Source organism: Grampus griseus (assembly GCF_964374135.1).
Source record: "Grampus griseus genome assembly, chromosome: 14".
NCBI classification, from domain to species: domain Eukaryota; kingdom Metazoa; phylum Chordata; class Mammalia; order Artiodactyla; family Delphinidae; genus Grampus; species Grampus griseus.
This window is the reverse complement of record NC_139008.1, coordinates 37,150,248-37,171,890: the sequence shown is the minus strand read 5'-3', so window position 1 is coordinate 37,171,890 and position 21,643 is coordinate 37,150,248. Positions and strand designations below refer to the sequence as shown.

General features: G+C 57.1%; 2 protein-coding genes across 3 annotated transcripts; both read left to right on the top strand.

The window, feature by feature from the left end:
* Nucleotides 1-8,293: 8,293 nt before the first annotated feature.
* On the top strand, nucleotides 8,294-13,981 carry ATP6V0C (ATPase H+ transporting V0 subunit c). The gene is made up of 3 exons (XM_082670626.1): nucleotides 8,294-8,524; nucleotides 12,891-13,074; nucleotides 13,224-13,981. The coding sequence occupies exons 1-3, from the start codon at nucleotides 8,446-8,448 to the stop codon at nucleotides 13,426-13,428; spliced, it is 468 nt and encodes a 155-aa protein (XP_082526752.1). The 5' UTR covers nucleotides 8,294-8,445; the 3' UTR covers nucleotides 13,429-13,981.
* Nucleotides 13,982-14,157: 176 nt separating this feature from the next.
* On the top strand, nucleotides 14,158-21,277 carry AMDHD2 (amidohydrolase domain containing 2). 2 transcript variants are annotated; one of them, XM_082670422.1, is made up of 11 exons: nucleotides 14,158-14,304; nucleotides 14,391-14,527; nucleotides 14,608-14,747; nucleotides 18,306-18,360; nucleotides 18,536-18,748; nucleotides 18,832-18,920; nucleotides 19,000-19,144; nucleotides 19,219-19,326; nucleotides 19,492-19,560; nucleotides 20,563-20,664; nucleotides 21,051-21,277. In XM_082670422.1, exons 1-11 carry the CDS (start codon nucleotides 14,222-14,224, stop codon nucleotides 21,137-21,139), a joined length of 1,230 nt encoding a protein of 409 aa, XP_082526548.1. In that variant the 5' UTR covers nucleotides 14,158-14,221; the 3' UTR covers nucleotides 21,140-21,277. The 2 variants fall into 2 exon arrangements, with proteins under 2 accessions (XP_082526548.1, XP_082526547.1); XM_082670421.1 differs by lacking the exons at nucleotides 20,563-20,664; nucleotides 21,051-21,277 and adding an exon at nucleotides 19,747-20,545.
* The last annotated feature ends 366 nt before the right edge of the window (nucleotides 21,278-21,643 follow it).

The following is a 21,643-nucleotide window of genomic DNA, read 5'->3' as shown; positions in this document are numbered from 1 at the left end:
ATTTGTATTTTATGAGTTTTTCAGTTTTAATTATTGAATTAAAATAAGTATTTCAATTTTTCCTATTTTTATAAGTTCCATGCCTATTATTTTTTTCAGGTTTTCAGGGCAACTTGTTTTAGAAAATTCTGAAGATTTCACAAGGGCTTCAAATTTCTTTTATCTATTTCCTGAAGCCACAGAGCCTTTATAATAGTCTCCTTACATATTTTATGTTTAGTAGATTCAGTTTTTGTCACTTTATTTTGAAATAATTTTAGATTTACAGAAGAGTTTCACGGATGGTATAGAGCTCCCACGACCCCTCCCTACCCTCCCCCAGTGTTAATAGTGCATGTTTATCAAACCTAAGAAATGACCATTAGTATGATGCTGGAAACTTAAACTACAGTCTGTATTCAGATTCCCTCAGTTTTTCTATAGTCGTTTTTGTTCCAGGAATAGATTTAATTTTTATAACTGTTTACTTCCTCATATTTTAGTTAAATCCTGAATGTCATTAAGTTCACATGACTAACACTGGTCAAAAAAAAATTGCCATAATTAGGCCGTACAGTGACTGTGTCAAATATGTATTCCTGTATCTCAACGGTCCTCCCCCAACTGTCGTGTTTACACAGAGAGGTCGCCAAATGAGGCAGGAGTGCCAGGCACACCTCGCAGGTGCTTCACCCTACGATGTCAAGTTAGAAAGAAAAGTGTTTGCATGTTTAAAAATAACCTGTCGTAAAAAAAAAAAGAATTTATGATCTTCGTTATATACATGTCAGACTGTGCTTGAAGTTAGGTGCAGTGTCATGTGACTCATGTCTGGAGCTGAAATGCCTCCCATGCGTGCAGACCCACTCATTTCACCCGACCGCGTGGAATTTATCAACACCGCACTTGGCGACCAAGGAAGCAAAGTTAGTGGGCACACTGTCACACAGACACTGACCCATGATGTGACATGGGACACACCAACTAACAAAAGCTTCCGCCTTAGACCGCTAAAGCCCAGGTGTGGCTGCTCAGTTAGGTTCCCCATTAGATGCGCCCCTGGTTGCAGGGAGCCTGCAGGTCTGATCTTGTCCAGTGATATGGTCGATAACGTGGTGAAGCTAGCTCAACCCAAGCTATCCCAGCCCCTGTTTTTATTTTCACACAAAGATACAGGAGCAAGCCCCTGTTCTATTTCACCCTGAAGTGCGTTGACTGGCAAAGGACACGTTTTGTCAAAAGTTTACAAGCTAAAGATCGAAGAGGAGAGCTGTGTGAATAATTTTACCTTCTTGTTCTTGTCTAGGATGGTTATTGGCTGAAAAATGGATTACTGGACTGACACTTTAGAGCATTTAAATGAATGTAAAAAAAATATTTTGAGGACCTTGTGGAAATACGTGTAGTGAGTGAATGTGTAACTTTGAAGCAAAATCTAACTTTGGAAAAATAAGTGATTTAGTGATATGTTTGGTCAGTGTTAATTTTGAGTCCTAAATAAAATGAATGAGAACATATGGATCAACATCACTGTGAAGTATTTGATTTGAAAATGTTTCAGTGGGATGGGAATTTCTGAAGGAACCACTGGACATGAATTTGAGGGACTGCATTAGCTGAGCCTGATCAACGGGGAGGAGTTTCTTCATTCCAGAGATAGATCCTCTGCTGCCTCTGGTGCCAAACAAGTCTTCCCCTGATGGATTTTGTCTACTGTTCTTCACAGCGCCCGGCGTGTGGACGTGCTCCGTAAACGTGAGGAATGGCCATCAGGAAATGTCGCCCAAACTTCTCTGTCCAGAATTGCAAGGATCCCTGTCTGTGTAAAACTCAGTGTCAAAAAGTCATGCTCATTCAAAATAAGCTTATTCTATCTGGAAGTTTATGGAAGTCACTATGAATGTCTTTTCTAATCCCTTGCATTTTAGTTGGGTGTACGTATACAACAAACACGTAAGACCTATTTTCTCTGCCACCTGCACACACCTGTCCTTCAGTTCCTCCCAGGGCTGGCGGATTGCCAGCGGCCCTCCCATCCTGCCGGCAGCCTTGGCGGCTCTGTCGCGCTCTTGCCTTCTGTTCCTCTTCCAGTGGCGGCTGGACACTCACTCCTGCTGCTCCCCCTTCCTTTGCCGTTGCCTTCCAAGACCTGCGTGTTCCCATCATCCCTTTCCTGCTGCCACCTTCTGATGGCTTGGCCCAGGTCCCAGAAATCCTGGGCTGGTAGGGGAAGAGAGGCTTGGCCCCAGTGCTGCCAGCTCTCTGACACCAGCTGTTTCAGTTCCTCTTCTGAACGAAGAGACTGGGCCTCTGGACCATTTCCCATCCATCAGTGGGCTGCGTGCCCCTGCCCCAGTACCCCTCCCCTGTTGGCCTGTGAGAGCAGGAGCCCCCTGTGGTGCTGCCCATGCTGGTGTCCATCAGACAGTTCTGGATGGGGATGGCTGTGCACCTGTCTCACGTGTCAGTGTGTGTTCCTGGGGCCTGCGGTTGGGGATGCCCCAACATTCCCTGCAGTCCCTTCTTACTGTAAGTGGGCTTAGGCCCATCTTATGGTTGACATTAAGACACTGTGACCCTGGGACTTCCCTAGTGGCGCAGTGGTTAAGAACCTACCTGCCAGTGCAGGGGACATGGGTTCGAGCCCTGGTCCAGGAAGATCCCACATGCCACAGAATAACTAAGCCCGTGAGCCACAACTACTGAGCCTGCACTCTAGAGCCCACGAGCCACAACTACTGAAGCCCACGCGCCTAGAGACCGTGCTCCGCAGCGAGAGAAGCCACCGCAATGAAGAGTAGCCCCCGCTCTCCGCAACTACAGAAAGCCTGCGCACAGTAACGAAGACCCAACACAGCGCCACCCCCCCAAAAAAAAGGACACTGTGACCCGGGCCAGAGTTGGGCAAGATGCGTTCCCTGGGTGGGGGGATGGAGAAGGCCCCCATAGGGGAGGTAGGGATGCAGGCCTATATCCTCCAACATTTTGGAGGCCTGCCTCCCTCAGGCTGGGCCAGCTGTGGTGGCCACGGTGTCTGCCCAGAGCTCCACCAGCCTGGGCTACCTCTCTCCTCCCAGCACCACCTCACGTGGGCCCCTTTTTGGGCCTGGTCCAGGGTAATCGTATCTCAGCTTGTGTTCCCATCTGTAGCCAGCCATGGAAATGCTTTGTTTTATTGTCCTTTTAAACATTCAAATGGTTAAATTCAAAGTGAGCAATGCAGTGGCCCTTAGTGCCATCACAGTGCTGTGCAACCACCACTGCTATCTAGTTCCATGACATTTTTATCACTCCATAAGGAAACTCATTTAAGCACTTGCTCTGCATTTCTCCCTGTCTCTTGTTTTTTTTAAAGGTAAAATATGCACCTCGTAGAAAATCAGTACAGTACGGGAATATCCACAGGGGGAGGTCTCCCTCCCAGTCTGGTCTCGGGGACCCACCGCTGTCAGCAGGGTCTGTGCACTTCAGGTAACCCACCTGTGCACTCTCCCCACCCTGCTGCCTGTCACTTAACTGCATCTCAGGGGTCATCCACCTGCTTCCATCTCATCAACAGCTGCCCAACTTTCTGTGGTGTGGATGGTCTGTAATTTAAGCACAAACAGGATCCTGTCTCTCCCCTGCTCAAACCCTCTTTATCTTTTGGGACTTCCCTGGTTGTCCAGCAGTTAAGACTCCATGCTCCCAATGTAGGGGTCCCGGGTTCGATCCCTGGTCAGGGAACTAGATCCCACATGCCACAAATAAAAGATTCCACATGCGGCAAAGAAGATCCCACATGCTGCAACTAAGACCTGGAGCAGCCAAAAAAATAAAAAATATATATTTTAAAACCCTCTTCATCTTTAAAAAATATATATTTATTTATTTAGTCTGTGCTAGGTCTTAGCTGCAGCACATGGGCTCTTTAGTTTTAGTTGCGGCATACAGAATTCCCTGACCAGGTATTGAACCTGGGCCCCCTGCATTGGGAGCGTGGTCTCAGCCACTGGAACACCAGGAAAGTCCCTCTCTTCATCTTTTAAGCCCTCATTTAGAGATCACCCGCTGGGGGCCATCTGAGCTTTCCAGGCTTCTCCCTCCTTTGTAGCTGATTTGGCACTGGGATGTCATTGTCCTTGAGTCCAGCCCTCCCAGGTAGGGTAGGAGCTGTCTTCCTCAATCTTGTATCCTCAGAGCCTAGCTCAGTGCCCGCACACGGTAGATGCTCAATTAAGTGCCAGACGAGTGGCTTAGAGTTGAAGGCTGACTGTTGGAGTGGAGGGAGATCATACTGGCCTTCAGGGTGCTGAGCCCAGACCAGGGCCGATGGTGCCCACCAGGGCTGAGGATTCATCCAGCGCACTTTCTGAGAGCTTGCTCCCTGTGCCTGGCCCTGGTTTACTGTAAACCCATAGGATTCCCCCTTCCTTCCTCTGACTGGCCCAGGGAGAGTCACACACTGCCCCCTGGCTGTCGGGGCCAGCCCCTGGGCTTCCTGCCTGCTGCCAGTCTGGTTCTCAAAGAGTTTTAAGAATCAGTCAGGCTGGGAATTTCCTGACAGTCCAGTGGTAAAGCCTATGCGCTTCCACCGCAGGGGGCCTGGGTTTAATCCTTGGTCAGGGAACTAAGATCCCGCAAGCAGCTCTGCTTGGCCAAAAAAAAAGAGAGAGAGAATCAGTCAGGCCCTTTCTCATCAGCCCTCAGAGTTGGGGTCAGTGGGAAGTGGGGGGCTGCTCCATCTCTGGGATCACCCCAGTCCTCCACCTCTTGCCTCTCTCAGGGCCTGACATCCAGCTGGAGCCACTCAGGAAAACACAGTCTCCCCTGCAGGACTGGCTGCCCCGGCTGTGCCCCTGTCCTGCTTGTACATAGACATCTTTTATTTAAAAAAAAAAACACCTTGTATCTTTTTGTAAGCTCCAATTATTTTAATTATACCAAAAAGTCATCTTTATGCATCCCGCCCCTTCCCCCTCTGGTATCGCAACTATATTTTTTGTTCCATCTCCTCCCAGCCTTGCCTGGGCCACACTTAGCTCTTATCTATCAAGTCAAGAGAGCCTGGTGCCCTCTCTGAGCATCACACCCTATGGGATGTCTTCATGGCTACTCGGAAGAATGGGACTGTCCGCTGGGAGAAGACGCTCTGCTTGGACACCTTGTCTGCAGTTTCCTGATATTCTTGATAAGACTGCCATGTCAGGCTGCAGGACTCTCTCTTCTTTGAAATGGCTTCCTCAGGATTCTAATTCTAATCATTTGAGGCCCTTTGTCACTTTATTCGTGGTCTCCATCTCCCCAGCCATCTCCTCCTTCCCTGAGGTCTCTGCAAAGTGCCATTGGATTTCTCTTTCCCACCATCTTTCAGTCCAGACAATGGGCCTGTTCATCCCCGTTAGAACCCTCGGGGAAGTTGGGACCTCACCCCGCATCTCTCTATACCTCTCCCTATTGGGGTCTCTGGCTTGAGTTTCCCAAAGCCCCTCCTTCTTTATTCCTGGAAATTCCCACCTGCACAGTGACAGGCCAGGGGCTTTTGACACTGTGATTTCACTCCAGGGGCTGCACAACTGTGAGGGAGAAGGCAGAGGTGTGTGTCCCTGGCCATTCGTTTACACATCCCCTGGCCCACCCCATCCCCGGGCCCTGCCTGATGCTGGGAGGCCAAGGGGAAGGTGACCTGGGTCTCTCCTGTCCCTGTCACTGGTCACCAGACACTCCCTGAGCTCCTATGCAGGAAGCAGGAGGTGTAGTAAGCCGCACAGGCTAGGCTCAGCCTGTGGAGTTTGAGTTTCAATTCCACTACTCGCTAGCCGGCTAACCCTGGGCAAGGTACTAAACCTTCCTAGGCCTGTTTCATCCACAAAATGAGGGTAATGGTTATATCTTCCTCAAAGGATCATTATGAGGATTAGATAATGCCCCCAAATGCTTAGAGGGACATTGAAGGATTCCGGGACCAGAGTAACTGGTCAGATGTACCAGTTAGGAAGCTCCCATGGTGACAGGGTGAGGAAGACTGGACAGGCAGACCAGGTTGGAGGCTGTGAGAAGACCCAGGCCAGAAGTAAAGGCCTGCCTCAGGGGCAGCAGCAGCAGTGAGGCAGGGGCAGAGCTGAGAGCTGGGAAGCCACAGAATCTCGGGGCCTGGTGAGTAATGAAGAGGGAGCTGTGACTCGAAGGCTGCTGGTGTGGCAGTGGCTGATGGCTGTGCCTCTTGCCGGAAATGGAAACAACCAAGTGGAAGCTGGTGGTGATACGCTGGGAGGTGAGTTCAGTTTGAGACATGCTGGTTTGAGGTGTCAGCACAGCCCCACTGGAGACCCGCTGTGACTTCTCACACCAGAACTTCGGCAGAAAACTAGAGGACGGTGAGCAAAGCCGACCTGCCCTCTGAGCCTGAGGGGGGAACTGTATCCCTGACCTCCCAGTCTCAGGACTTCAGCTGTGCTGGGGTTTGTGCGCTTTGCCACCACTGTGCTTTTGGCTGTGCAGCTTCCCGAGGGGGGCTGTCCTGTATCTCCTTTCCTTAGTCTGAATTCTGCCCCTGCATGCAGCCTCCCTGCCCCCCAGCCAGTGACAGCTCCCTGGTCTGGGCTCCCCGGGCCCTGGACCCTGAGTGCCTGTAATTATGGGGACTGGGCCTGGGGCAGACACTTGGGCATTCACTTGCTCGGACAGCTTCAGGTCTGGAAAGGTGCAGGTGATCACCCAGGGTAGGGCAGGGCAGGGAGAGCCCTGGGAACACCCGGGACCTGCAGTGAAGCTGAGGCTTCAGGGCTTGGGTCCGTCCTTGCTCCTCCTTGTGACTCCAGGAAGGAATGAGGGCATCAGGGCAGATGGTGGTGAACTGGAGAGAGTGGGGTGTGGGGAAGTGGGCAGCAGGCCGCGGCAGCAGAGAGGCCCATTCAGAGAGCCTGACGAATGTTCCTCAGCTTAGAGAAATGGCGGTCACCAGCAACCTTGGCAAGGACAAGGAGCTGGGGAGGAGGTGGAGATGCTGAGTGAAGATTCCTCTTTCCAGAAGTTGGTCAGGTGGCAGAGGGTGGTGGGGAGGGCTCTAGCAGAATGGTGGCCTCCTCTCTTTTGAAACACGACAGACATGGCACTTTGAGGGCTGCAAGTTCAGAGGGGGGCAAACTCAGCCTCACTGAGAAGACGCTGTGAGGGAGGTTCCTGTCATGGAAGGTGGGTTTGAGAGTCCAGTGGGAGGGCCAGGCCAGGGGAGGTGACCCCACCACCCACATGGAGAAGGCTGATGACAGCTACCGCTCAGGCTGTTCAGGGAGAGTGCTTTAATGCTGGGACTAGGGCTTGGGGCTCAAGGGAGACCCAGGACCAGATGGCAGCCACCCAGGGCTCCTGAAATGCATGGGACAAAAAGGCAAAGGGAACCAGAGCTGGTGGGCAGAGATAAGGCAGCCAGTTGGGATGCCAGGATGGTCACATGGAATCATCAGGGTGGGGCCAGTCCCAGGCCAGGCTGCCTGCTGGGCTGAGAGGGAACCACTTACTGCTGCTCCAGAAATACGGGCAGCCCTGCATTTGCAGGGTTTGTGTGGGAACAGGGAGAACAGGAACACCAGAAGATGTAGAAATCCGGGGAAGCCTTCACAGGTTGCAACACTGACAGGTCTTCAGACCAGTCATGCTTACATTTTGAGGGGCAGAGACAACCCCTCCAACTGTAGTCTGGGTCCCTGATGCAAAGGAGGGAACAGATACGGGGGAGGGGGCTCCTCTTCCTCGGAAGCCAGGAGAGAAATCACCAATTGCTGGGTTGGGGCCCGGTGGGTCTGGAAGAGTCTGGGGACGGTTTTGGCGGGGTGGGGGTGGGGGGCAACGGGAGACACAGGATTTCGGCTCCGCCTGCTTGGACTCTCAGATCACCCCAGGAAGTATGAGGACGTTCGGGGTAGACGGTAGTCCTGGGTCCCTGCGGTCTGGGCCGTGAGAACTCCTCGGCCAGCCTGCACACTGAGAACGCAAACAGAAACGACGCTCGGAAGCGAACACCGAAGAGTGCCGCGCAGCCGCAGAGGAGGTGGGACACCTCGAGCCCCGCCCCATATGCTAATATGGCGCGCCACCGCCCCGCCCCGGCCCGGGGACCGGACGGGCCCAACGCCGCGGGGTTCGAGAGGCCGGCGGCGCCCGACAGCGCACCTGAGGAGGCCGAGGTGGGGCGGGGCGCAGGGGTCCAGGCCGGCAAGGCGACAACACAGTGCGTGGGCAGTCAGCGGGCCGCTAGGAGGCGTCCCGGGGCCATGACGCCCCCTACCGGCGCTAAGTGGTATGGCCCGTAGGGGCGGGGCCCGGGTCATGTGACGCGGCCACGGCCGCCATTTTGTTCTGCGGTGCTGGTATTTAGAGCGCAGCGGCTGACGGCCGGGATCGCTTTCCCAGCCGCCTGATTGCTCGCTTCGTACAGCTCGGTGCTCGCAGCGCCCGGCCCGACCTCGCCCCCGCCTCACCGCAGACATGTCCGAGGCCAAGAGCGGCCCCGAGTACGCTTCCTTTTTCGCGGTCATGGGCGCCTCGGCCGCCATGGTCTTCAGCGGTGAGCGCCGTGGCAGGAGGGACCCGGGAGGCGGGGGGCGCGCGGGGCTCGTGCCTGCTGCTCTCCGGGGTTCGGCGTGTGACGTCACTCTGACGTAATTTCGAGCTGTTGGGGGTCCCGGGTCTCACGTGACTGCAGGCCTGGGCCGGGGCCCTGAGGGCTGCAGGGGGCCGTCGGGTGTCTGGAGGGCAGGGCATGCGGGCTAGGTCCTGGTGTGGGTCCCAGGGTCTCCCGGGGGTCCCCGGCTGGCCCGCGGCCAGCCGGTCGTGTCGGTGCGGGGGTGGGGCGGCGGCGCCGCTGCCATCTTAGCCCCTGGAGAGGCGGGAGCGAGGCTGGGGTGGGGGCTCGCGGTCCTGCGTCTGCTCCGCACCCGCCCCCCCATCCTGCGGGCAGGTGTGACATCACACCTCGGAAAGATCCCCCGACACAGGGCCGACCCTGTCCGTGGGCGGCGGAGGTGGGGAATCCGGCCCTGGTGCTCCCCGCCGTGGTCCACAGCCCTCGCCCTTGTGGCGGCCTGGCCCGTCGGCGGGGGTCAGGTGGGTCTGCACCTAGGCAGGTGCTTCCGGTTAGGACTTGTCGGTGTTTCCCAATACCCCTGTAGGCGGTGTGGGTTGGTTAGAAAAACTGGGTTGAGAGGTTGGTCTTGAGAGCCGGCAGGGACCCAGAGGTGGGAGTGGAGTTGGGGGGTGGGGGTGGGTCAGACAGGCCGAGGGTGCAGTATGGATGTCTGGGAGACAGGCCACCCTCAGCACTGCGTTTGCAGACGCTTGTCGGGGTGAGCGAGGTAGCATGAAGCCTCAGTGTTGAGGGGATTGGTTTTTTTTCCATAGAAGGAAGTCTTCAGTTCAGGCCTGAATGAATGAATGACCTTTCTCCCTTTCCCTGAGGCCTGGAATTGGGAGGGGCTTCCCTAGGAATGGAGAAGGGGCCTTGCAAGGTTTTTGATGGCACCTTGGTTTTGAAGTTGGGTCTTATCAGTCCTGGGATGTAAAATTCAATGAAAATGGGCCCTTCTGGGAGAATAGCACTTGGGCCCGGCCAGGAATGTGGGACCCAGGGAGGTGAGTCCTGACCCAGCTGCAGCCCTTGTGGACTGGTCTGGCCTGGTCTGGTCTAGGCCTTCTGAGGTAGGTCTGGTTTTGGGCTTTGATGACTCGCCCTGCCCCACCCTGTGTGGTGGACTGGAGAGGCTCCCTATGCAGGTATGTGGAGGGATTGAACTCTAAACACTCTCTGCTGACTATAAACACTAGTGGGGTGGGGGCTTGGGGCCTCCCTCTGCCCAGGCGGGCCTGCCTGCTGGTCACAAGCTGCTGAGTGGGCCCTGCCCTTCCCGTCATGTGCGAGTAAGGGATCATTTGTGGTGGGAGAAGTGGCCTGTACTTCCCCTTTTGTCCTAGGCGATGCCTACTATTTCCACATCTTCCAGAGCTGCCTGCTCTCCCGTGCCTCCCAGCAGGCTGCTGTACCCTCTTTTCCCTCACCGTTTTCTGCTCTTTGCCTCCGGAATGCCTCCAGGGCCAGTGCCTGGCCACTTGTGGGTTGTTGATTGTCTGTCATTGACCATTCAGTAATTCTCCATTGAGCTCCTACTATGTGCCAGGCACTGGGGGACATCGGTGAACAAAACAAGAACCCTGCTCATGTGGAACTTGAAATCTGGCAGAGTTTACACCCGAACCCTTTTTCCATATCCAGCTCCTGGCCTCCTTCTGGTCACCAGGTGCCTCTCTTCCTGTCCTTCTAGAACTTACTTGGTACTTTTGAATAGAGCCTGACCAGCAGGTCTTTGGAAGTTACTGAGACAGGGTATCACTGGTCCAGAGGTATTTTGCTTGCCCCAGGCTCCTGGGAATTGGGGCCACCCGTTCTGGTTGGCTCGTATGCAGCTTCACTCCTGCTCCCCTCCCTACATGGGGCTTACTGTGGCCCTACAGTAGCTAGCTTCTTACTTGGTCAGTTGGGTCAGACTCTGACTTAATTTCTTTCTCTAGAACCTTTCTCCAGGGCCTGTCTTCGTCTACTTCCTTGTGCCTTCCTGAACAGTTCTCAGGCCTCAGGTGCTGCTGCTAGGGTGAGTGCAAGCTCTGTCCGCGGCTCCTGGCCCAGATTGCCACTGGCCTGCCTAGCACTTGGCTGACTGGGCTTCTTACGACTGAATGAGGTCCACTCCCTCTCCCAATCCCCATCACCCATTCCAGCTTCCCTTTTTTTCTTAACTTACGACCCAAGTCTTGTATATTTTTTCTTCATCATGTCTTCCATGGAGCCATCAGTTGCTCCTTTTCCATATCTTCTGTGACTTCCTCCCTACCAGTGAGCCACTGGTGTTTGGCGCTATGTTCACGGAACTGTGTCCTGATTCCTCTTTCTGTTCCCTGCTCCATCTGGAGCACCTTCAGGCTTGGACTCTGGAGCTGGCATCCAGGGTCTTCCCAGCCCAGCAGCCTGGGTCAGGCTGCTTTTCCCTCTTGATGGTCATCCTTGTTTCTTCCCTTTGTTCCTCTTGTGGCTTCCCCACCCCCAGGGGAAGCACAGCCACATGATCTCCATGCTGCACTCTACAGAGAAGGGCCCAGCTCACTTGCCAACTCTCACCCGCTCCAGCCTTGCAGCAGGGCCCACTGCCTGGGGCGCTGGCTTCCCTGTAATGGGGTCTCACCCAGTGCCACCTATCAGTCTGTGTCCTCGTCCTTGAGTAATGAGCCCTGGCGCTGGCCTGGTGTGGTGCTGGGCCCGTAGTAGGAGGCTGAAAAATGCACGGTTGCTCCAGGAGCAGCTTGGTGAAGATTGGCACCTGAAGGCTGGATGTCGGGGGTGTGGAGGGGAAGCAGTGAAGGTCCTGCTGCCCCCACCACTGCCTCCCTCCCTCTGCTCCCTATCTGGTATCTCTGCTCTGTGTGGTCTGGAATCTTCTTCCTCTTGCCTCGCCTTTCTGTGACTACCTACTCACTATCAGCCCTCCACTCAGTTGTCACCTCCCTTGTGAAACCTTTCCCCAGACCTCCCCACTCTTCCTGGAACATGTTACCATGCTTGGAGGGGCTGCGTCTATCTCTTCACCAGGCTCAGAGCCCTGGGAAGGCAGAGCCCCTCTGACCTCATCCCTGCTCTGCAGTGAGCACAGATTAGTCATCTTTTGACAGCCCAAACAGGTGAGTCAAAGATGCACAGGAATGTCTGGGATTGTCCTGGCCCCTTCCACCTCTAACCCATGTCAGCATCTGCTCAAGCCTCACATTGGGAGCCTCGAGGGTGGCGACTGGAGTCAGAACAGCTGCCTGGGGCCCTGTGGTTGTCTGTTGTACTTGCAAACGTTTTTCCTAGGCTTGGAAGACAGGCCAGGAGAAGGGGGGCTTTCAGGAAGGCAGCCCACCCTGGGAAGAGGGAGGAGAGATAGTGGCAGGGGAGACAGGAGTCCTGCAGTGCCTAGAGCCTCCCCCCCACCCCAGTTACCAGAGGCCTCAACACAAGCTAGGCTTCTCACAGGTCTGCAGGGGCCTTGGGGTTGGCCTGGGTGATGGCTTCACAGCCCACTGTCTTTCCTGTACCCTGTCCTCTCTTTGACTTGCCCTTTCTCTGGTTGTTCAGAGAGGATTCTCCCTGAACTCAAGGGTCCTGGCCTGCTCTGTGGCTGAGGGTGCCGAGAGCTGCCTTTTCTGACAGAGCATTCAGCCTGTTGACAGACACACTAGCCCTTGCTGCAGCGTGTCCCTGGGCTGGGAGTTGTGGGAAGTGTGGTGGGCAGGGTGGGGAGTGGGCGAACTTCTGGCCTGAGAGGACAAGAATTGCCAGGCCAGCTTCCCCTGACCCTGCACTGCAGTGGCTCTTCCAGCGTGTTGTCTCTGCACTTAGTCCCAGGGCTTGTGGGCTGACCCAGGCTCAACATCTGGGCTGTTGACATAGCTCGTGCTTTTCCAGGCCTTTCCTGACGTGGGAAAGTGCCTGGTGGGACAAAAGGTGCCCAGAATCTGCAAGGCTTCTGTGCCCAGCTGCCTGTTTCCCCACGTGACAGGGCAGCCTGTCACAGCTCCCCCTTTTAGGTCTGAGGCTCCATGGAAGCATGGGATCTATGTAGCAGGCATGGGGAGTGCTGTTGAGCCTGGGTTGGGATTTCACAGGAAAGCAGGAGCCCATATGGGCCAGACAGCCATGAGGGTATCTGGTGGAGGAACCCATACCGTGGGTTCCTTGAGTGCCCAGCTATGGCTGTTCCTCTGAAAGCCACCTGCTCCTGGCTGAGTGCCACTTTCATCTTGCCCCTTGCGGGTGATAACTTGCGTTGGCCTTCAAGTATGCCAAAAGCTGCCCCCAGGGTTCTGGCCACAGGTGCTCTGGGCTCACCTCATCTTCTCCCCCTCAGCCCTGGGTGCTGCCTATGGCACAGCCAAGAGTGGCACCGGCATCGCAGCCATGTCTGTCATGCGGCCGGAGCTGATCATGAAGTCCATCATCCCGGTGGTCATGGCCGGTATCATCGCAATCTATGGCCTGGTGGTGGCAGTCCTCATTGCCAACTCCCTGAATGATGGCATCAGTCTCTACAGGTGAGGCCTGGGTTGCTCTCCCTACACCCTGCCTGGGGTAAAGCCACTGTGCGGAGCCAGGAGGGGTCTTGGGTGGATGGCTGGTGACCCATGCCTAATGCCTTCCCTGGCTGTTGGCTAACATCCATCCTGTGTACTCTCTTCCCCAGGAGTTTCCTTCAACTGGGCGCTGGCCTGAGCGTGGGCCTGAGTGGGCTGGCAGCTGGCTTTGCCATCGGCATCGTGGGGGACGCTGGCGTGCGGGGCACTGCCCAGCAGCCCCGGCTATTCGTGGGCATGATCCTGATCCTCATCTTCGCCGAGGTGCTCGGCCTCTACGGTCTCATCGTCGCCCTCATCCTCTCCACAAAGTAGCCCCTCCGGGCCCACCAGCCACAGAACATGATGTAAAGACCACCCCCTCCTCATTCCAGAACGAACAGCCTGACACACACGCACGGGGCAGCTGCCTGCCAGTAGTTGGTCTTGTAAATGCGCAGTGTCCTAGTGCCCATTGTCTGTTGCCCCCAGCCTTGCCCCTGCCCGCCCCGTGCCGTGGACATCTGGGCCCACCACTCCCGGTCCAGGCCCCTGACCAGTGAGGATGCAGGCCTCTGGCCGCCCCCCACCCATCTGCCCTAGAGTGCTCTGTGTATAAGGATGAATTAGAGTTGTCATTTTCTCTTCACTGGATGTTTATTTATAAAGATTTGACCTGTTCATACGTCTATGGAGCAGCCCTCTGTCTCCCAACTCTATAGTAATCTTAGGTAGACTGTTGCGTTGTGCGGTTACCGGTTACCGTTTGCCCTGAGACGCGTTGGATGGAACCACCTCCTGCAGCCCTGGCTGCCAGGGCCGTGGCGCAGTGTGTTGGGCCCACTGGGCCCTGGCGCCGAACCGTGTCCAATAAAGTTCTCGGATGTGACTGGATGCCTGGGTGTGGGTCGCTTGTTGGGTCCCGGGGCTCGCGGGTGGCAGGGCCGGGAGGGAGGGGCCGAGGGCCGGGCCACCCGGGAAGACGTCACCGCGTCATTGTGTACTGCGCTGGTCACGTGGGTGCCCGAATCACGTGGGCACGCCTCAGCTGAGGGTCACGTGCGCCCGGCCAAGCTCTAGGCCGGAACTCGGCGCGGAATCCGGCGCCTGCCGCTTGGTTGGGCTCAGGATGCGCGGCGGGCAGGGCGCGGCGCGGGCCCCGGTGATCCAGTTCACCAACTGTCGCATCCTGCGGGGCCGGGCGCTGCTCAGGTGGGCGCGGGCCGGGGCCGGGGCCGGGGCTGCCCTGGTGGGCTCCGGGGCCGGTGATGCGAACCTCCGCCCCGCTCTGTGCGCAGGGAGGATCTGTGGGTGCGCGGGGGCCGCATTCTGGACCCGGAGAAGCTGTTCTTTGAGGAGCGGCGCTTGGCTGACGAGCAGAGGGACTGCGGGGGCTGCATCCTAGCGCCCGGCTTCATCGACGTGCAGATCAACGGTGTGGTCCGGAGCCCGCGGGGCGGGGACCCAGAAGAGGAGCTCTGAGCACCGTGTGATCCCCTCTTGTCTGTACCGCAGGTGGGTTTGGCGTTGACTTCTCTCAGGCCACAGAGGACGTGGGTTCGGGAGTCGCCCTGGTGGCCCGGAGGATCCTGCCGCACGGAGTCACCTCCTTCTGTCCCACGTTGGTCACCTCGCCACCGGAGGTTTATTGCAAGGTGAGGTCAGGCTCCCGGCCTCCAGTGAAGGAGGCCCCAGGAACACCCAGCCTCTTAATTTTCAAATCTGATCTCTTTCCCTCACGAACACCCCTTGGCCCTTGAGTCTGGCCTCACCTGCGGCCTCCCTCCACCTGGGCTTGGGGGTCCCCTCCCCTGGGCTTTCTCATCCAGGTGTTCCTCCGCCTGGTGTGCCACTGCAGGTCTGACTGTCCCCATGGGCTTCCGCATTCGCTGCCTCAGCCACCTGCCATACGCCCTCCCCACCCTGCAGTCTGGCCGCCTCCAGGCACCTCCTTGACTATGGCTGCTGGGGACTCTGTGATTGCCACATCCTTAGTTGATCATGCCCCACCACCGATCTGTGGTATGCGGTGCCAGTGGACAGCTCTCCAGGAAGAAGCTCCATCGCCTGCCCCAGGCTTCCTCTGCTGGTCCCGCATGCACCACCACACTTCTTTCTCATCTGCAAGTCTTGGGATTCAGTTGTCCACAGTCCATTTTTCTTTTAAGTTTTACTTTGTACGCAGGTTCTCCGGTTTTGCTCTTTGCCACGTTGTTATTCGATCTTGTTTTCTCTGTTTGTATATTGTTCTGTTTCTCTGAATTTCTGAATTGTAGCTGGCACACAACATACGTGTTTGCTCCTTAGTATTTACCCTTTTCTTAAAAGCATGGGTATTCCTTTATTCGAGTACCATGGACTCCTTGAGTTTTGGGAATTAACACGGTTTCCTTTTAGTCTACCTTTTATGTTCTAGTTTTGTAGTTTTTCTCCAGACCAGGATCCATCCCAGGATCCTGGATTGTGTTGCCTGCTGTGGGGTCCCCTCCTGGGTGTGTGCACGCAGACTCAGAGCCTGGAGCTGGGGGAGGTTGGCTGTGGACCCGGGTTCGGTCCTGGCCCCCTGACTTCGTGTATCGTCTCGGAGACTCGGGACAATGTTATTTGTTTCTGAACCTCAGTTTTTTCAAGCCTTAAGTAAGAATAATAACGGAATGCATCTCTTAGGATTGGGCGCTCAGCACTATGCTTGGTTCATAGTATGCCCTTGGTAAATGTCAGCTATGGACATCTTTCCGGAAATTTCCCCGAGTCTCCCATGACAGAGTCAGGTGTCAAAAACCAATCTCATTTTCCTGCTGCAAACTGGCCCCTAGTTCTGTGTTTTCTCTTTCAGTCATCAGGCTGTAATTTCCCTGCCCAGGATCCAGGAACATGCCTACCCTCTTGCCCCCCCTTCTTTCTCCTCCCCTCTCCTGGTCCCCAACAGTGAGGCTTAGTGACTCCTAACCCAGTCTCCCAACTGCTCTCCCAGCCCTGGGTCCTGCCAGAGTGGCGTTTCCTAGGTGTCAGGCTCCGCACAACACTCATGTTTCCCCCAACCTCCTGCAGGGTTGACCAACCCTCCTGAGCATTCCTTCCCCACCTGCATTTCAGCCATTCGAGGCAGCTCCCTCTTCTGCCCCCAGGCTCTCCGCGTGGAAGGCCTCTGCCTCTCTCTCTCCGTCCTGTGTAGCTCCTCTGCTGCGCGCTGCCCATGCCGTGCTGTCACCCGCTGCCCTTGATTTCAAGCAGCACCTTCGAGCATCATGATATGAACTGTGGGGCTTCTTCCATAGGGGAAGGAGTTTTGGGCCAGTAGGGCTTCTGTCTTACGTTTTCTTCCTGTCACCCTTCATAAATGCTTACAGGATGAAAGCCTTGGGAGGCATAGAGTAAACTGATTTATGGTGGAAATCGTGGAGGGCTTTGAATATGAAAACTTTGATACCAGTATCACGTTAGAAACCAGAGAACTGTTCACTTGGATGTCCCCACACACGCCCCTCCCTTCGTTCTGCCCCATCTCCCTCCAGGGACGTTTCACAGTGGGCGGAAACAGATTGCTACTTTGTCAGAAGTTCTTCAGGTCCACTGAGACCACCTGCTCTTTTTCTGGGGTCTCCTCCTCCAGTCTTGCCCTTTCCTACCCTTCCAGGAGGAGGGTCTGAGCGCGTTGTTCTCTGCTTCAGGTCCATTGTCTGCTGAGTCAACATCAGGCACCTCCTCAGGGTGGCAGCCAGGCCCTTTCCTCAGGCCCCAAACGCCCTCTACACTTTCACCTTTTCCACTGCTTTCCTGCCTTGAACGTGCCTCATTCCGTTCATCTCCAGACTGTTCTGTCTACTCAGTGCTTTCTAGCATTCCCTTTTAAAACTCTGTTCTAGAAAAACGCAGCCATTATTTCTTTTTTTAATTTTAATTTTTTTTTTTTTTTTGGCTGTGTTGCGTCTTCGTTTCTGTGCGAGGGCTTCCTCTAGTTGTGGCAAGCGGGGGCCACTCTTCATCGCGGTGCGCGGGCCTCTCACTGTCGTGGCCTCTCGTTGTGGAGCACAGGCTCTGGACGCGCAGGGTCAGTAGTTGTGGCTCACGGGCCCAGTTGCTCCGCAGCATGTGGGATCTTCCCAGACCAGGGCTCGAACCCATGTCCCCTGCATTAGCAGGCAGATTCTCAACCACTGCGCCACCAGGGAAGCCCTAATTTTAATTTTTTAACCCTTTAGTGAACTTACGTGTATCACACGGCTTGTTAGGAAAAACAGCAGCCCTTTGTTCCCACCAGTTCCCACCTAGAGGTAATCACTTTCAACTCAGCTGACCCTTGGAATTTGCCCCCGTATCTCTAGAAAATGTGCTAGTACTCCTGCTCAACTTTTTGGTTTAGGGCAGCGTAAGTGTTGCTTTCCACCAGGAAAGATAAGAGTTAGCTTTCTGTTAGCCCTTTCAGGCCCATCTCCTGCCCTCCAGCCCCCCAATCTCCCCAGAGAGTGACACAAGTGACTTTGCCCCTGGTGTCCAGATCCGGGCACAGTGTGGCTGCGCCATCGGTGCCTGAGCTCTCTGGCCACCAAGCCCTGCTTCTGCCTCTTGCTCTGCCTGGACTGCGTGCCCTCCTCCTGCGCCAGCCCTGCTTCCTGGGCCTGCAGCTCAGCGAGGCCAGGCTGGTCATCCTGTCTAGGTCCAGACCCTTTGGTGCGCAGCCAGCTGCGTCCTAGCTTCTGTCTGATGGGGCCCTTGAGGGCCTTTGTGCCATGTGCCTGCCCCCTGCTTGGGAGCTGTCTCCCCGCCTCTAGGTCCTCTCAGGTAGGGCAGGTTTGCATCCCTGGGCACCTGTCATTTCTTTCTTTTTTTTTTTTTTTTTTTGCGGTACGCGGGCCTCTCACTTTTGCGGCCTCTCCAGTTACTGAGCACAGGCTCCAGACGCGCAGGCTCAGCGGCCATGGCTCAGGGGCCCAGCCGCTCGGCAGCATGTGGGATCTTCCCGGACCGGGACACGAACCCGTGTTCCCTGCATCGGCAGGCGGACTCTCAACCACTGCGCCACCAGGGAAGCCCACCTGTCATTTCTTGATGTGCTGTGCTTTCCCGTGGTTGGGGCCTTCGACCATCTTCTAACACCTGAGGGAAGGCCAGCAGGGGCTGGGCTCTGAACTCTGACCTCTGACCTTGACTGGGCTGTGACCTCTGGGTGCTGGGCCGTGGGGGGCAGGGCTTTAACAGCTGGTTCCCCCCAGGTCCTTCCTCAGATCCCCGTGAAGAGTGGTGGTCCCCATGGGGCAGGGGTCCTCGGTGAGTGGCTGACCCCTCTCCCCACCCCTACCCTGGGAGGCTCCTTGGGGACCTGTTGGCAGCCCCTTGCCTTCCAGATGCCCAACTGGGGAGGGAGGGCGGGCAGGCAAGAGGGGCCAGGGTGGGGGCTGCAGGGCAGGGGGCCTGCTGGAATCATCCCCTCCCCTCCCCCCAGGGGTGCACCTGGAGGGCCCATTCATCAGCCACGAGAAGCGGGGTGCACACCCCGAGGCCCACCTGCGTTCCTTTGAGGCCAACGCTTTCCAAGACTTGCTGGCCACCTATGGGGGCCTGGACAACGTCCGCATCGTGACACTGGCCCCCGAGTTGGGCCGCAGCCACGAGGTGATCCGGGCATTGACGGCCCTTGGCATCTGTGTGTCCCTAGGTAAGGGGGTGTGTCATCACCTTGGGGGCCAGCCCATCCGGGGTCCTGGGCTGGGTGCCGAGTCTGAGTCTGGGTCGCCGCAGGGCACTCAGTAGCTGACCTGGGCACTGCGGAGGAAGCCGTGCAGAGCGGGGCCACCTTCATCACCCACCTCTTCAACGCCATGCTGCCTGTGAGTGCCACCCCAGCTCCTGGCGGGAGGGTGCAGGGGTCCTGCTGTTGCTCAGCGCCCCCCGCCTGCCCCTGCCCAGTTCCACCACCGTGACCCAGGCATCGTGGGGCTCCTGACCAGTGATCGGCTGCCCCTGGGCCGCCACATCTTCTACGGGATGATTGCTGACGGCATACACACCAACCCTGCCGCCCTGCGCATCGCCCACCGGGCCCACCCCGAGGGTGAGCGGCCATACAGGGTGGGAGCCAGTAGGAAGACCAGGCTGGGCAGCTCCTGAGGCCCCTTCCCCTTGCAGGGCTGGTGCTGGTCACTGATGCTGTCCCTGCCCTGGGCTTGGGCAATGGCCGTCACACGCTGGGGCAGCAGGAGGTGGAGGTGGATGGCCTGACAGCCTATGTGGCAGGTGAGTGACCCCTGTCCCGAAGACTGCCGGAGTGAGGATAGCCTCTCAGCCCCTCTGGTGGGATATAAGAACCTGGGTGTCCCCTGCCGACCCATTGGGCCCTCGGGTGGCCCAGTGTGCCTGGTGCCCTTGGCCTCCCCAGAACCTGCCCTTTCTGCTCTCAAGGCACCAACACACTGAGTGGCAGCATAGCCCCAATGGATACCTGCGTCCGGCATTTCCTGCAGGCCACAGGTTAGTGAGGCTGGGGTGCGTGTGCCGCGTGTGTGTGTGCGTGTGTGTGTGTGAGTGTGTGTGCTGGGGCAGAGGCTACATCTGGGAGTAGCTGGAGGGAAGAGTGGGGACCACCAGGGCCTGTCTGTGTCTGGTGGGGTCCCCAGGGGATGGGCACTAGGAATGTGGCCAAGGTCCCGCCTGCAGGAGCTCATGGCAGAGGGAGAGGGCTGCGAGCAAGCGGATGGCTGGAACCCACAGTGACAGGCACTGAAGCCACGGCACCCGAGGGCAGGGCCTTGGCCTGGGGCCTGTGGAACTGCAGGATTGGCAGGTGCAGAGCTGTGGAGGGCAGTGGGGTGGGGGCAGCACTCCAGGCTCCAGGGTTGGGCTGCTCGGGGGCCTCTCAATGGGGTTGGCATGTTTTTGGGGAGGTGAGGAGGGTGTGTCTGGCAGAGGCTGTGGTGGGCCAGGCCCTATGGGGCTCTTGGCAGTGCCTTGGGGCTGGGATGTCATGCAGGGGGCCGGGGGTGGGGGGCACCGAGGTCCAAGGTGCTGTTTGGAGCCGCAAGGAGACGAATTGGGAGGCACAGACAGCTGTTGGCCTGGCTTGGGGGGTGAAGCAGGGGATGGAGAGAATTGGGGTACCCAGCAGTATCCTCAGGTTGGGGGGAGGGGAGGGCCTCATCACCCTGCTGCGGAGTCTTGGGGTGTGACCTTAGGATTTGGAGCTCTGGGGCTGGGGGGGGAACCCTGCTGGGTACCCTCTTCCTGCCACTCACCCATCCCAGCCCTGCAGGGACCTCACTGACAAAATGCTCTAGACCCAAATGTCTGCAGGCCCCTCCCCTTGGCTTCCAAGGAAAGCACCCCTCCAGAAAGGAGGACCCCAGGCATCATGAGGCCACCCAGGACTCGGTGCTCTGCCGCTGCACCCCCACCCCCGGCCCTGCCTGCCCTGAAGTCAAATGGCAGAGCCAGCCAGAGGTTGGGGGTAGTCACCCATTTGTGCTCCCTGAGCAGGCTGCAGCGTGGAGTCTGCCCTGGAGGCTGCGTCCCTGCACCCTGCACAGCTGCTGGGCCTGGAGAAGCACAAGGGGACCCTGGACTTTGGGGCCGATGCAGGTCAGCGCCCAATGAGGGGCGGCCTGGGAGTTCCTGGGAGGCCTGGGACAGAGCCAGGGAGGCAGGTGGGCAGGAGGTGGGCTCTTCCCCTCCCCACCTAGGTGGCTAGGTGGCTTTGCCTGGCCAGTGGCCTCGGTCCGGCCCCCCTTTCCCATCCGGTAGGCTAGGCCTTCTGGCATCTGAGATGGGCCAGGCAAGGGTCTGCGGGAACATTGTTGGCTGTTCTCTGCTGCCCGGAGTCTTGTTTCTGGGGCCTCAGTCTGTGATGGGCTGGGATGTCCTGCACAAGTCGTGTGCCGGGCCTTGGTTTCCTGCACCCGGGCCTTGGGGTGGGGACGGTGGCAGCCCTGCCCCTGCCTGCTTCTCACCACCCACCTCTGACCCAGACTTTGTGGTGCTCGATGACTCTCTCCACGTCCGGGCCACCTACATCTCGGGCGAGCTGGTGTGGCAGGCGGAAGAAGCCAGGCAGTGACTGAGGACCGCCGCTGGAGGGGATGCCCAACCCCAGCTGGACACTGTCGGCTGGGCCATCGAGGAACTGGTCTCCAGAGAGTGGTGGGGGCCTCGGCCCGGAGGCGGCTGGCTTGGATAAACATGTGCCCCGTCGGGACTCGCCTGGTCTCTGAGTTTTTTGCTTCAAAGTGGGGCTTTTGCTGTTTCTGTCCTCACCTTGGTGGCTGTTGGTGGTGGTGGTTGGGGCTGGTGTTTGTGGCTCAGGGTTGGGAGTGGCCGGATTCCAGCTTCACCCTGCCTGTGGGGTTTATGGGGCTCAGTGGGGGCAGCAGGTCCCCTCTCTGTTAGACAGATGTGTCTGAGGCCTGCAGACCCACAGGCAGATGAGCTAGCTGAAAATGAACAGAGGGCAGGAGGGGGAAGCCATGGACTACAGGCTGGAAATCCGGCAGGAAGGGGCTTGGGGAGTGATTGTTCAGCTTCAGCAGTTTGCCTGTGGGGCTGAGCTAAAGGGTAGGTGCAC